The sequence below is a fragment of the Patagioenas fasciata genome, chromosome 19 (genome assembly GCF_037038585.1).
Source record: "Patagioenas fasciata isolate bPatFas1 chromosome 19, bPatFas1.hap1, whole genome shotgun sequence".
Lineage (NCBI taxonomy): Eukaryota > Metazoa > Chordata > Aves > Columbiformes > Columbidae > Patagioenas > Patagioenas fasciata.
The window spans coordinates 9,608,553-9,620,165 of NC_092538.1; the positions used below are offsets into that span (position 1 = coordinate 9,608,553).

Below are 11,613 nucleotides of genomic sequence, written 5' to 3' on the forward strand. Positions count from 1 at the left end.
GTTGGTCCCTGAAGAAGATCCCCAAGCCACTCTTACACATGGAAATACGTGAACATTCTGCGGTGCTGCCTGAGGTGGCCCCGAGGAGCTGCGGTGCTGGAGCTGCGGTGCTGGAGCTGCGGTGCTGGCGCAGCTGCGTTCAGTCAGCACTCTGGGTGAGGGAGGCACCACTGGAGCATCCCCATCCCTCTGCCCTACAGTGTCACTGCCACTTAACGGGAGGGCTTGAATGGGTTTCCACAGCAGGAGGTGTTGAGCTGGGCGCCTGAGCTGGCACCAACATTGCATGGCGATGAGCATCAGTCAAGGACAGGCTGCGGGTGACGCCACGGAGGCTCCCAGCCGAGTACCAGCCCTGCTGTCCTGCATGTTGGCACATCACGGGCTCAAATCAATTTACTGCACACGCTGTTTATTGATGGTATTAGCAATGTACCATTCTGAGCCAGGATGAGACCTTAAAAGCTTTGCCAGGACCTTGAGAAAAATGCTTGAGTGGCGCATTAGCTAGGGGGAGGGATGGAGATGTTTTCCTGCTGTGCTGGAAGATTCACAATGAAGTTCCTACTGTGTATTATTGGGTGCCTGGGGCTTCTCCAAGCCCTGAGCTCTTGCCCAGGGAAAAGAGCAGGTGCAACAGCAGCACGAGGTGCCAGGCAGGTTCTGCCCCAGCCAACAGGACCGAGATGCCCACAGGGTCCCCAGGAAGGGGCAGCAGGTTGGTGGCACTGCTGTGGAATGACACCCTAGGATGGGGCCAAGAAAGCGGCTGCCAGCTCAAGACTTCTCTTTATTCCTGCATCCACATCACGATCGGTGGCAACCGAGTATGGATTCCTCTAAGCGATGGACAGCACACACACCTGAATGCAGGTGGATACTTTTTAGGAATAAGCACAGAGGGAAGATTTAGCAAGAGCGCAGGCAGCCCACCCCCCGAGGCAGCGCTCTAAGTGGTAGGTTGGAACGAACAGATGCAAAGAACCACTTATCTTTTGGAAAGACTTTATAAACTTGACCCAAACAAACATGTTTCAGTGATTTATGTTACCATCTCGCGCAAAGCGCTTTTCTTCCACTGCTAGAAATGATGTTTTCTGGGTATGCACAGGAACCTTGTGGTCTTTACCTGCAGCAAAATGAAAAGAAGAAATGAAAAATCACGCATTATGTAAAAAACCAAACCAAGTGAGCTGAATTCACCTGGGCTGCATTCAGCTCCAGAAAGCTTTCAGCAGACTGGGGATGCGCTGGTTTTCCCCACTGTGTTTGTTTGCACACAGGTGTAACCAGGACCATGGGTGTTGGGCAGGAGCTGTGGGATCTGTGTGTCCTGCCATGCTCCATGGACCACAGGAGATGTTTCCCAGCCAGAGCAAGAGCTCAGAAACTCAGAATAGCTGAGTTACCCTGCTGAGTACCCTTTTCTTTCCCAGGTTCTGCCAAGGCTTAAAGAAGGGCTTTCATTTGGAAGCTGCACAAATAAGCAGTCTCATACTTACAGTGCTGTTTCACTTGATCTTTTGAAGCACTGAAAACAAAGAAACAGTCTTGTTATCTTTTATAGTTCCTGGCCATAAAGATATTTTTCCTAATATCTTGTAAGGGTGCAATACTTTACACCTTAAAATAGATAATATTCGATTTACCTAGTGGTAATTGTAAAGCAGAAGGTAGGACATAGCAGTTCTCTAACAGTGGAAAGCAACACTACAAAGTAGCATAGAAAAGGCTGAAAGAACAAGGGCTTTGCAGAAAAAAATACTATTATTTTCCTGAGAAACTAGAGCATTCCATACCTTACAAATTTTATCTCTTCGAGCCACAATTCCAAAAAGTATCGTGAGTGCAACCACCACAACAGCAGCAATAACAGCCTCCGTGGGAAAAACGGATTTTTTGTCTGTCAAGAGGGAGAAGAGGTTGAATGTGCGATAGATTGGTACAGGCATATAAAATAAGACGTTTCACAGCAGTGCAGAAGGACGTATTTCTTGTGGCTGTCGCTGCTGATTTGAACTGCTGCTCTCTCTGCTGTCCAGAGGCCAGCTGTAGGGATCAGTCCCCTGGGAAGAAGGGAGCTGAGCCTGTATTTTGGTGAATTGATGGAAGAACTGAAACATTGGTCCCTGAAGAAGATCCCCAGGACACCCTTACGCATGAAAATACGTGTCCAGCCATACCATGGACACAGGTAACGTTGATTTCCTCCCTATTCTGAGAGCACAGTAATGAGCAGGGTGGGGAATGGATGCCTGGTGGGTCTTGGTCACCTTGTGTCACCTAAGACTTGAGCATTCAGCCTCCACAAAGGCTACAGTCACTTCTGGAGGACTCTCTCTTGCCTTAAGCGGCTCTTTCAGCATGACCGAATATTATAGTTGGAGTAAGAAACTTCAAGTGAGACCTAAGGTGCTTTGAACAACGCTTGAATGTGCCCTGTCAGCGTGGCAGGTGACGGCGGGATGAGCCCGCCTCAGGTTGCGCTTGCCAAACGCCTCTGAATAACAGGTAGAGCTGGAAAGGCCCCTTCTGGCACAAGGAGAGCTCCTTCTGCCACTATGCCCTCAGAAGTTAGCGCGGGGTATTTACCACATTCCACTTACACCTCTCAGTATAAATGGATTGCTATCATTATGAAAGATAATGGAGAGTTATTTGTAAAGCTGATTGCTTAGCACGAGCCTTGTTACCTTCAACTGTCAGGTGGAAATCCTTTCTGTCCTCTCCCCATAGAGACTGCAGCACGCAGCTGTAGGTCCCGTTGTCAGACTTCTGTGCTGTTGTGATCTGGAGCTGAAAGACCTCGCTAGTGTGGTACACCTCGTAACGGCTTTCCTCTAGGGTCAGGATGGTGTTGTTCTTATACCAAGTTGCTTGGGCTTGAGGGTTGGATTTGGCATTGCAGGACAGAGTCACATCTTTGTCTTCTTCGACTTGGAGGGACTCTTCTCCAGACAGCTGGGGACGAACTGTTCACAGTAATGCAGTTCAACAGGTCATTAATAACGCTGCTCACTATTTAACACAAATTCAGTTCTCTTTACACATCCCTTGTGCACTTTGTTCAATGGTGTAACACACCATGGTTGTGCAGCCCTTCACGATCCCCAGGAAATCAGCCTTAGTCACTCCCAGGACTCCTCTGCCCTGACTTGTATCCTGGCTGGAGGCAGATCCAGCACATCCACCCACCCCCTATAAAAAGAGACATTAGATCAGGCCATAAGCACCACTGTGGAAAGGGAGTGCCTTATCACGTGAGCTATCTCCTCCTAAACGCATTTTTTCTTGGTGAAAACAGCGTTCAAGGGTGCAAAACACCCCGCCTTCAGCTGGCGCCCACACACCGAGGTGCTTGACCCCTGATTTCGTCCCACCCTGCAATTCCACACAGATATCTGCCACTGCAACTCACACTGGACATCCAGGGTCACAGACACCTGGACAGATTCGTCCCGAGCCAGCCTGCAGGTGAAGGTGACTCCGTTGTCGGACACGGTGACCGGGGATATGCAGACGTTACTGATGTTCACTTTATTCTCATCGGTCAGATTCACTTGCCCATCTCCTCGGTACCAGAGCAGCTCCTCATCCTGGCTGCTGTTCTGTACGAGGCAGGAGAGGGAGATGGAATAGTCAAGGGATGTGGTCAGGGAGAAGTCAGCAGTTTGGTCATTGACAGACAGTTCTAAACCTGCAAAAGAAGGAGAATGAGGGCACTAAGCATCCTACGCTGTACCCATCCCACAAAAGCTGTCTTGCTAGCTTCTCCAGGCCTCCACCTTGGAGGAGGGACTGAATTTCAGACTTCAGTCTAACAGATGTTTTCAGATGGGACTTAAGTTTTTTGAGACAAGAAGTCATCTTTGTCACAAAGCTCCCTTCATGGTTATTTAAAATAAGTCAGGCTTTTGCAGCTGACTGTAAGAACACCAAAGCCTGACCGGTAATAAGTTCTGAAAACCAGCAGTGACCACGTAAAGCTCAGCAAAAGATCATCCCCCTCCTGCCAGTCTCGCTCACCCTCTCGCTGCAGATCACCGTTGCAGCATAACCGTGCCCTCTGGTTTTGTGCCCACAATTTGATGTGCTGGTTTTTGGTTGGAGCTGAATGAATTTGAGAGCATAAAGTATTTAATCAGCCCCCCCAGCTGTACCCCAGCCAGTCTGAGTCCAGCTGTTGGAGAGTTGCAGTTTGTCTAATGTACAAACCTCAGGACATATTAAATGAAGAACCAGTAGAGGAAATACATTTTTATAATGGGCTGAAACTTGCTACTGGAGCCTGTGTCATAGGTTAATGAACTCAAAGTATAGCTCAGAATACAAAGGCGCTATAGCCCTGTGAATATAAAATGTCTGAAGCTCCTTGTCTCTTCCCTGGTGTTCCCAGGTGGCCAAAGCTCTCACACTTTTCACTTCTTGGAGCAAGTTTGAGAACGGTGGCCTCGTCATCCCTGCACAGCTGCTGCAGTGGTGTTGGGAAATGCTGAAGTTTCCCTTCTCTGCCTCTCAAAACCTGGTTTTCAGACAGTCCTGGGGGGATGAGCTCCAGAACATCTGAAAGCCACGATGCTGCTGTGGCACATCACCCCGGGCACTGCCCAGCCCCGCAGAGTTTCGCTGACGTGATGGGGCTTGGAAAAAGCCACAACAGGTTTTTTTCCATTGCTTACCTGTGGCTACGTGTGCCAAAAAGCCAACGGCAAGGACTGCGAGGCTGCTGCTCTGTGCCATCTCGGAGGAGCCCAGCTGGCGTCTGTCGGAAAGAAGGTCACAGTGTTTCTCCCTCCGCTCGGGGCTCGCAGGGGTTAATTGCTCACTGCCATCAGACACCCTGGGGAGAGCCCTTACAGACAGGGATGGGGTCCACAGGGAATAAAATACATCGATTTGTTGCAGGATCTTCTCCAGTGCAGCGCAGAATCGAGATTTATGTCTCTAATCTCTGTTACATGAGTTAATTGTCTCCAATCAACTGTCTATCAGGGAAACTCGTCTCTGGGACTTGTAGCACTGGACTTACCTTGGGAAGAGTCTCTGGAGAGGCTGTTTCTGCTGAGAAATGCGCAGCTCTTTCCCCTCCTTATTTATAAGGTTTGACTTTTAATATTTTATGGCAGCTCAGTAAGAAGTGAGTCCATAAAATGGGTTCAAGGCCTCGTTCAGTTCCTGAATTTCTGAGCTCCCAGAACACTGAAAATAGTATTTACTGGGCTCTGCTGTCTGTTTTATGAGACTTACCGAGGCAATGAGTAACTAATAAGAGAGTTCCTGCATCAGCTATAAAGAACTTCAGCCAAAAATAATACTTTTTCCCTCTCAGCTTTCTGGGTGTTCACGATACTGTTTCAAGCCATAGGAAGTTTATACTGAATTATCCTACAGCTGCAGTAGACCGTGGTTTGCCCCTTCCTGCCCAAAGCTCTGTCACCATGTCCTCCTTTGACTGGAGGGTGAGAAAATATACGGATTCAGGCTTTGAACTGCTTGTTGGCAGAGGAGGGAGCAGAGACGCTCTCCTGCTCACCGGTGTGACCATGGGTGCTCCCATGGTCAGCTCAGCCCTCGGGCACCCCAGTGTAAACCTGGGGTCCCCTGGCTGCAAGGACACCTGTGTGCAGGGGCTGCGTGTCTGCGGAAGGCACAACCAAAGCGCTCGGCTATGAGGAAAAGCATCTGAAATTGCAGACATTGCGGGATGATGGTGACGTGGTTGCAAACGATGGGGTCCGCACAGCCTCCAGACCGTGTTGTCACCGCTGTCATTGTCCCCACAGGCACAGGGCACGTCACTCGTTGGGAATTGCCTCAGCAGAGCCATAAAGTGCATTTCATGAGCAGGAGGAGCCCGGGGCATGTTTTTATTTGCCTGTGGACACAGTGGCCCAGCTCAGCAGAGCAGAGGTGGGCAGCGGGGGCTGGCTGGACACAGAACACACGAGCATAAAGCACTATTTATTTGCAGGGCTGTTGCAAACAGGGGTCACCTTTGAGTGTTAATATGTTTTTTTCTGTGTTCATTGGTTTACCCTTAAAACTAACAGGGAATCATTTTCAGTTAAAAAAAAATGTGGACAAAAGTCCCTTAAAGGGGCAGTATCAAGCCCGCCTTTTAGTAAACTGCTCGTTTAGAAATTAGTGTCCAGCCTTTAACTCACATTTTAGCTTCGAACTCAATTTAAGAAATCTTAAGAAGTAAATCTATCTTATTCCACCGTTTTTAGGAAGTTGTATGTATCCTTGTAGCATTTGACTAAATCTTGGCTCATGATCCAGTACAAACTTCAATCAAATGCTCTTCCTAAGAGCAAAGTGATCTTTGTGGTTTGATATTAAGCTGAGTTGAAATAGAGGGAGAGGTAAAGGGGCTGGCAAACGGCTCATGAGCTCCTGCCAAGACGTGAGCCAAAGACATGAGAGCACAATGATAATCCCGGAGAAGGAGGAGGTGTTTACAGTAAGGGAGGATGTAAAGAAGGAAAGTATGGAGTTTGGGGGCGTTGTTTTAGTTTAGAGTTGAGAGTAAGGCAAAAAATGGTCAGGCAGCAGCTGTTGTGTGGTGGGTTTGTCAGGATGCAAGGCACAGCACCAGGTGAGACCTGGGAACAGGTCTGTCCCGTGTTTGTGGCAGGTCTGTGTGATGGGCAGAAACGTAAGCTCAGGTTCCTCTGGTTTTTTAAATGAGCAGTGGCCTGTTTTGCAGCGGGCTTTGAGATCAGCTGAAGGGAGACGGGAAAAGCAAGGTGGTACTCGGCCAGAGGGAGTGAAAGGCAGCATCTTTACACTCATAACTACTGTCACAACGTCTTTTCACACTTTTTATACAGGGCGTAATTATCTTGTGGGTGGCTAATTATGGAGGTCTAGTGTTTTGTAGGTTGCATTATCCACCTCTCCATTACATTAGGGAGGGATGCAAAGAATGTAAAGCAGCCACCGATGACACAGACTGGGAGGAACCTCTTCAGTGAGGCTGATACTCTGGAACTCTCCACGGCACAGCATCCAGCGCTCTCGTTTGAGGTATTTGGACCGGGCGCTGTTGGGCTGTATGAGACAGACCATGGGTGAGAGCCAGAGTAATCCACAGCACCGGTTCCTGCTTGTCATCCTGATGGCAACGCTGGACCAACAAACCCAGAATAAGGCTGCTGTTAAAGATGCCCCTGAACAGCCCAAAGGGAATTAATTAATAAACACCCATCTATTCCTGGGTGTAATCCAAGCCTTAGAAACCTGAGAAGAGAAGATTTAGAATGTGATTGGGCAAACGTTTCTTTTCCACTGGGTCTCTTGACCTCCAACTCCAAGCTTCCCAGCAGTTTGGGTTCCACTTGGACCGCTGCATTTTCACCGGCAGACAAGAACTTGATTTATACTCAGCAGCGTTGTGAGGGCTGAAGATTGCTCTTGAAGGCTGGGGCATAGCAGGATCTGCACAGACGTGTGGAAGCCGGGGATCATTATCTATGTGCTGGTTGTCAGGCAAACAATGCCTCTAACACGACTGTAATCCTGCTCCAGAAAACATGTTTCTGCAACAGTGCCCAAGGCTCTGCTCAAAGGCTGCTCCTGCCTTCCTCCTCATTGTGGTTCCCCGCTCCTAATCCCTTTTTAATATGCGGTGCTATGTGTTTTGCAACAATTCCATTGTTGGAGAATGACTGTAACACCCAAACCCACTGCCTCCGCTTGCCAGATGTGGGGGCTGGAAAGCGAGGCTGTCAGGGAATGCTCCTTGAACTTGCTCAACCCTCCTGCTCCCTCCCACAAAACCTATTTTTTCAAAGTATAAGTATTATGAGGATGCGATGTGCCCTGATTTCCCAGCCCTCACATATTTTCCACTGTTGAGATGGACAGATCTTGAGTATTTTTTTCATAATTTTGTTAAGGATTCTCTTTTCTGATGGTCCTTCTATAAAAGGTTCCACACTCTGCCATTGAACACAGAGGAATGGTAACCGATTTTTATTCTTGGGAAGGAATAAGAATAATGAAAAGAGTACTAAACCAGTGAACATTTTGAAATTTTAAAGAAATTGCTTAGAGGGCATTAAACATTCAAATGAAAAGCAGGCATTGATGAAGAAACAGACCTTGAGATAAATAAAGCAGAAGAGAAGCCTTCAGGAAGGCGAAGCTCCAGCACAAGTGTTGGACACGGATGCCATCTACTGGGTACCCATCCCAGGAGCTGGTTTGTGTCCAGGAGGGAGGAAAGTCACCTCTGGGAGCCCTGGAAGTAGGATGAGATCCCTGGAAACACGATGAGATCCCTGGAAACAGGGTAAGGTCCCTGTGATCACCATGGCAGGAGCTCAGAGGCAGTAAATCCTGCAGAAGGCTAAAGCAATGCCACGCACATGGACAGGTCTGTCCAAACCTTTGGGCTCAGAGAGGAGCAGGAGGAGGCATTTCTGAGATGGTAATTCCCCTCGTGTCTTTCGTGTGCGCTGTGGGAAGTCCCTGTGGAGTCTGTGCTCCTAGTGAGGCAACAAGGAACCATATCCTGGGCTTTTGCTGTTATTACTATATTCGTATTTCTCTTTCAGAAGTGGCTTAGAGAACCTCAGTTATTGCTTTACATTTTTTTTCCTGGATCTTTTAAACTCTCCTTCTTTTCAGTGATGGCAAGAAATGGAGCCACGTTCCAGGAGGGCAAGTCTGACCTTGTAATCAAGAGCAATGAGGCGCTTGTCAATGTTTCCCATGCTGTGAAGAATCCAAAGACTGCAGAAACTCAAGGGACTGTAGGTGAAGCCTCACCAAACTGCTGCAGTGCAGGACACACAGCTGCTCATTACACCGGTCAGCACTGCTCCCACTTTCCCAGCCGCTCTGAGTTACATCCAGCACTGGTGGGTGCCCACAGTCACCAATTCTGACTTAGGAGACTAAAGATAGCACGCTAGCGTGGCTGTTACTGTCCTACTCTGAGAAATATGGTCTCAAATAAAAGGAAGTGCGAAAGGAACCTGGCATTAAATTAGCAATATTGGTCCCCTGCAGGACATAAAAGTGACTTATCTCTATTAAATTCCACTTAAATGTTGGCCCTTGGATTTTCCCACCTAGGGAGTTAGTAGCTTTCAGCTTTAACACCCAGCAGCACTCAGGGAAATTATTACTATTAGTCTTTGCTTTGCATCATCCACTCATGAAACTCCATTTTCTACCTGATCAAACCAATTTGCAAGGCGGTTTCCCGCCCCAGCCACGGGGTAAGTCTGTATCATAGCAGGGATTATCTGCCAGCTTTCCATTACTTTGCTGTTTTCCTGGACAGAAAACACGGCTCTGCCACTGATGGGCTGGACTTAAGGGGGTTTTGTTTCCTCTGGGTAACAAAAATAACTGAGGACGATGCTAAGCCTAATCTTGCCTGATTTAGATCCTCTCAGTTGACCAGTACAGGACATTCCCTTGCAGTATCCCCAGATCTCCCTCTATCTCAAGACTATTCTGCTGTGGCTGCTCTGCAGCCTGGACCTCAGATATTTTTGTCTACCTAGGAACTTTCATCACCAGTCGGATTTCTTGGAAGTGCTCTGCTGGAAAACCAAGTGCTGATTTGATCTTGTGAAGTGCTGCCAAACAATATTAGCAGTTTTAACTTCCCTGCTGTGGCGTCATCTCTCGTTCCCTCTGCAAGGAATCTGCAAAGACTCAGCTGCTCCATCTTTCTAGTTCACGGGGAACCATTTGCTCCCAATCTTCAGGAGGAAACCGCGCTCCTTCTCTGTGGCTGGAACCACTGCAGTGTTTTGTAAGGCAAAAGCCACAGACCTTGAGTAACCAGCTCAAAGTGCCATGGCTACAGTCTCAGCAAGCACAGGAACAGGGCAGAACCGAGGAGGAGGAGGAAAAAGAGGAGGAGGCTTCTTGCCTTGGCCGTCCCTAATCTACAGCCTTGCTCACCCAGGGGTCCGGAAGGCAAAGCTCTTTCAGGTTGGCCCATTGAAATGAGAAGGTTTTGTTGTTACTGGCTGCTGAGAAAATCAGTGGATGACTCATCAGCCTTCTGCCACATGCTGCTTTTACAATTGGTTTGTTGAAATTCCAGACAACAGGGCTTTTATCAGCTAAAAAGGGAAATGAGCTCAGTTACCCTGTGTAAATCCAGAGCAATTTATTTGTAGACTGAGGATTTAAACCTATGTCACGGTGATCACTTCTGGACAGCCAAATTCCCTCTTGATGTTCCTTTTCCCTTTAGGTTTAGGAACGTCTTGATGACCAAGGTCTTTTGGCTTTTCCAGTTTAATTAGATCTGGGGCATCTTTTTGATGGATAATCCCTGTTCCCTGCTTGTTCCTCTCCTAATGACTGCACAGTGCAGATGAGCCCCAAGAAAGAGAAGCCAAATTACTCTGCTTTTCCTCAGAGCCCTCTTGATGCTGTACCACGCTTAGCTTACACAAAAGTTTGCATCATCAGATCCCTCACGCAAAGGATCCCGGAATTCAGTGAGATGAAGGAGTCATTCCACGGACGGTTCCCCTGAAAACCAGCCTTACGCGCTTGTGTCTCCCACAGGAAATGCCAGAGCTGGGAAGCAGATGTGCACATCAGATACTACTGACGAGTCAAACAGGAATCAACAAGACCCGCTGTCCGAGATGGCGGCTGTCAACACTATGGACTGTAACACACTTTTTGCAGAGCAATCTGTTCATTATCGTCTCACCTGCCTCAAAAAAGGAATTAGCAAAGATCTGAATGGAGGAAATCCCAAAGTATTAGTTCTAGATCTCCTCAGGCATACAGTTCTGCAGAACAGCAATGTGCAATACAAAACAGCAGTGTTAAAATGTCTTTAACTCCCCAGAGGAGTCTGAGCTGGTAGCGCAGTCAGGGCAGGACATAAGCGCTTCCCTCCAGGAAGGCGAGGACTGGGAGCGGCACTTTGGCCCCTGTGAACTGCAGCTTGCCACCACGCCAAGGCAAAAGGCCACCCGCTCCTTCTGCCTCCAGCCGTGGTCATGTTTGGTGTTTCTCCACCTTGGCTTTATCTTTTGGAGAAGATGCTGCTGCAACAGCATGTTGTGACACCCCTCTGAAGTGTGGGGAGCATCTCCATGTGCTGGGCTTTGCCCTCTGTATCCAATAACTCAGGCTAGGGTTATTATTCATATCCACCGCACTGGTGAGCGCTGTGGGCAGGCTCCATGGACCCCTGCCGTGCTCCTGCGGAGCTTTCAGGAAGGGAAACACCGAGTGCCGAAAGCCAAAGGCCGCTTTCTTCCGAGGGATGAAAAAAGATCACGTCTTCAAAGAGTACAAGTGGGTTCTCGCCGCCTCCTCCCGCTCCCAGCTCGGCCCCAGCGCCCCCGACCCCGCTCCGTGCGCGTCCCCCTCCGCGGCGGCGGGACCAGGGGCAGCGCGGGCCACGGAATGGGCGCGGCCGGCAGGGGGCGCCGCGGCGCTCCCTAGACCCCGCCCCATCGCGACGTAGCTCCCCCTGCCGCTTCTCATTGGTCAGTCACTGCCTCGCCCTAGCGGCTTGTTCCCCCCGGCCGTCGCTCATTGGCGGGCGGCGGAAGGACCGTCCACTCGTGGGCGGGGAGAGCGGCACAGCCTCCTCCCGCTGCCCGGCGGCTCGGT

The 11,613-nt window shown here is 49.1% G+C and overlaps 1 protein-coding gene across 1 annotated transcript; it reads right to left on the reverse strand.

Annotated features, from left to right (window-relative positions):
• Positions 1-1,413: 1,413 nt before the first annotated feature.
• TMIGD1 (transmembrane and immunoglobulin domain containing 1) lies at positions 1,414-5,323 on the reverse strand. Its single transcript, XM_065853410.2, has 6 exons — positions 5,030-5,323; positions 4,680-4,762; positions 3,419-3,697; positions 2,694-2,972; positions 1,800-1,903; positions 1,414-1,531 (listed from the first exon to the last, which is right to left on the reverse strand). Exons 2-6 carry the CDS (start codon positions 4,738-4,740, stop codon positions 1,499-1,501), a joined length of 756 nt encoding a protein of 251 aa, XP_065709482.1. The 5' UTR covers positions 4,741-4,762; positions 5,030-5,323; the 3' UTR covers positions 1,414-1,498.
• Positions 5,324-11,613: the final 6,290 nt, after the last annotated feature.

Bases quoted from the DNA above. Each gene is read 5' to 3' on its own strand.
- TMIGD1 (XM_065853410.2), bottom strand. From the start codon at position 4,740: ATGGCACAGAGCAGCAGCCTCGCAGTCCTTGCCGTTGGCTTTTTGGCA. The intron at 2,973-3,418 runs GTGAGTTGCAGT...TACTGTGAACAG, and splicing joins TGTGACCCTGGATGTCCAGT to TTCGTCCCCAGCTGTCTGGA. The intron at 1,532-1,799 runs GTATGGAATGCT...CTTTGTTTTCAG, and splicing joins GAAGAGATAAAATTTGTAAG to TGCTTCAAAAGATCAAGTGA.